Raw genomic sequence first — 2,049 nt, 5'->3', positions numbered from 1 at the left:
CTTTTCATAAAAATAAAAATAAAATACTGAGGAAGTAGATTCATGTCAAACTCTTTTGCTTGAAATAACAAAGTCTCCATTATATGAGCTTACCTGATACTTTATCTTTTGGTAAAAGATCACATTACAAGGGGATCTCCACAGTTAAGATCCACTCACTTAAGATACATTAATTTGTTATAACAATGGTACAATATCCTTGATGATCATATCCACATAGTAGTACAAAAACCTCTTATTATAGCCTGTTTTGATATGGACAGGCTTAACTGGCAACCCGATATTTTTAAAGAGCTTTAAACCAGGGATACTATATATGGAGTGGATGGATTAAAATGCACTGAGCAATGTCATCTCATGATGTCCTTTGGCCTCGTACAAGCTGAAAGAAGATGTGACAGCATGCAAACAAACTCACTGGAGAGTGATCCGGAGACCAGGCCAGAAAGATCCACTCATAACCCTGGTTGTTGGTGGTATCCAACCTGTAGAGAAGGTATGAGGGCATGTCATCCCCCACGAGAGGGAGAACACAGCTGTCCCATTCCTGGTCCCATTTCTTGGCAGCCCGTTTACTTCCACCAAGAACTAACTTCTCTACAGGAACACAACAGAAGAAAGGAAAGCGTGATATGATTCTTTCGTCATACATTGACAATCATTTTTTGTTTTATTGTATTTAGTTTAGTCAAATACAGTACAAAAAATAAAGAATATTATTTAGCAGTTCAGAAAATGTGAGATACTGTTAATTTTTATTAATATTTTGAATTCATTTTTACTTTTAGTTTAACATTGTAGTTAAAGTTTTAGTAATTTTGATTTGTTTTTGTCATTTTTTATTATTTTTTTAATATGTCTATATGTTTGACATGTGCTTGTTATGTGTTTTCATTATTTTTTCAGTTTTAGCTTCATCAAGATAAACTAAATGAAAATGAGAAATGTTGTCTTGGGAAGTAGCTGAGTGTGTGTATATATATATACATTATTCGTAAAAGTTTATTTTATTTCTAATGTTTCTAAAGATGTTTATGGTTTTAGTTTGATGTGAGATAAACAAACAAACAAGAAAGCAACAACTATAATACAGAGTGAACATATCTAAAAAATGAATACATTTTAAAAAAAGGAAACATTTGACTTGTTTCTTGTTTTGTGTTCTCATGTTTGAAAGGTTTTTGACGTTATCTTAATATAAGTGTTACAGAACACAATATATACGTTTTTATTTTTATTGCTATTCCTAACTTGTGAATGTAATATTCTGGTAAAATAATAAACTAATTAATTAAGCAATTCTGTTTTAAGGGAAGCTGATGTTTTGCAAATAAAATATCATAAGGTTCTAAATTTAAAGCCCATGCCCATTTTAAAATCAAAAATTGAGAAAAACACACACGGATAACTGTGCTGTTTTTTTCCCTGAATATTTCTTATTACAATAAGTTTATTTTTAAAAGCTGTTTAATAAATGTTTGTACTCTTGTGTGTAAAACAGTCATCTCACCATTTTCTATCACTACTTTGATGAGCCGATATTCTCCATTCCGGGCCTTCGCAAAGATTTCTTTCACTTCCCCGGTAGCTGAGAAGAGAAAGCACAGGACACAATGAGACCATTTATTCTGATGTGAAACAAAGCTGACCATCTCTGGACAACGGAATTGAAATTTGGCTGATGAACCAAATTGAGAAATCTAAAGAGGCATTGTTAGGGACAGTTTGGAGACTGCAGTCCATTCCTGGAGTATGTTCTTTGAAATTATTTGCATATGACCATGCAAGGTGATCTTTAATTAAAACTTCAGCATGACTGCATTGATTCATACACTTGTTGTCATGGTAACACAACGCCACTGCAGTAAAAGCTCAATGTAAACAGATGTCTGTTGCATAATGCCTAGCAACACCTTTGAATAAAGGTGACACGGTTATTACAGTTGGACCTTTGAGACCTGCTGCCTAATCCTCAACTCCAGTCCGAAAACACAATGATAGTGAAAGACCAATCGGAGTTTATTTGCATGACCATATTAGTGCAACAAA

General features: G+C 33.2%; 1 protein-coding gene across 1 annotated transcript; it reads right to left on the bottom strand.

The window, feature by feature from the left end:
- Positions 1 to 418: 418 nt before the first annotated feature.
- Positions 419 to 1,588, bottom strand: LOC107734106 (twinfilin-1-like; the record flags this gene model as incomplete). Its single annotated transcript, XM_016545958.1, has 2 exons — positions 419 to 597; positions 1,511 to 1,588. Coding segments are annotated over 2 exons (257 nt in total), but the record flags the coding sequence as incomplete, so codon positions are not given.
- Positions 1,589 to 2,049: the final 461 nt, after the last annotated feature.

Source organism: Sinocyclocheilus rhinocerous, unplaced genomic scaffold (assembly GCF_001515625.1).
Source record: "Sinocyclocheilus rhinocerous isolate Xijiao unplaced genomic scaffold, SAMN03320098_v1.1 scaffold45131, whole genome shotgun sequence".
Classification (NCBI taxonomy): domain Eukaryota; kingdom Metazoa; phylum Chordata; class Actinopteri; order Cypriniformes; family Cyprinidae; genus Sinocyclocheilus; species Sinocyclocheilus rhinocerous.
Note: the sequence above shows the minus strand (reverse complement) of the source record. Positions and strands in the feature narration are given on the sequence as shown.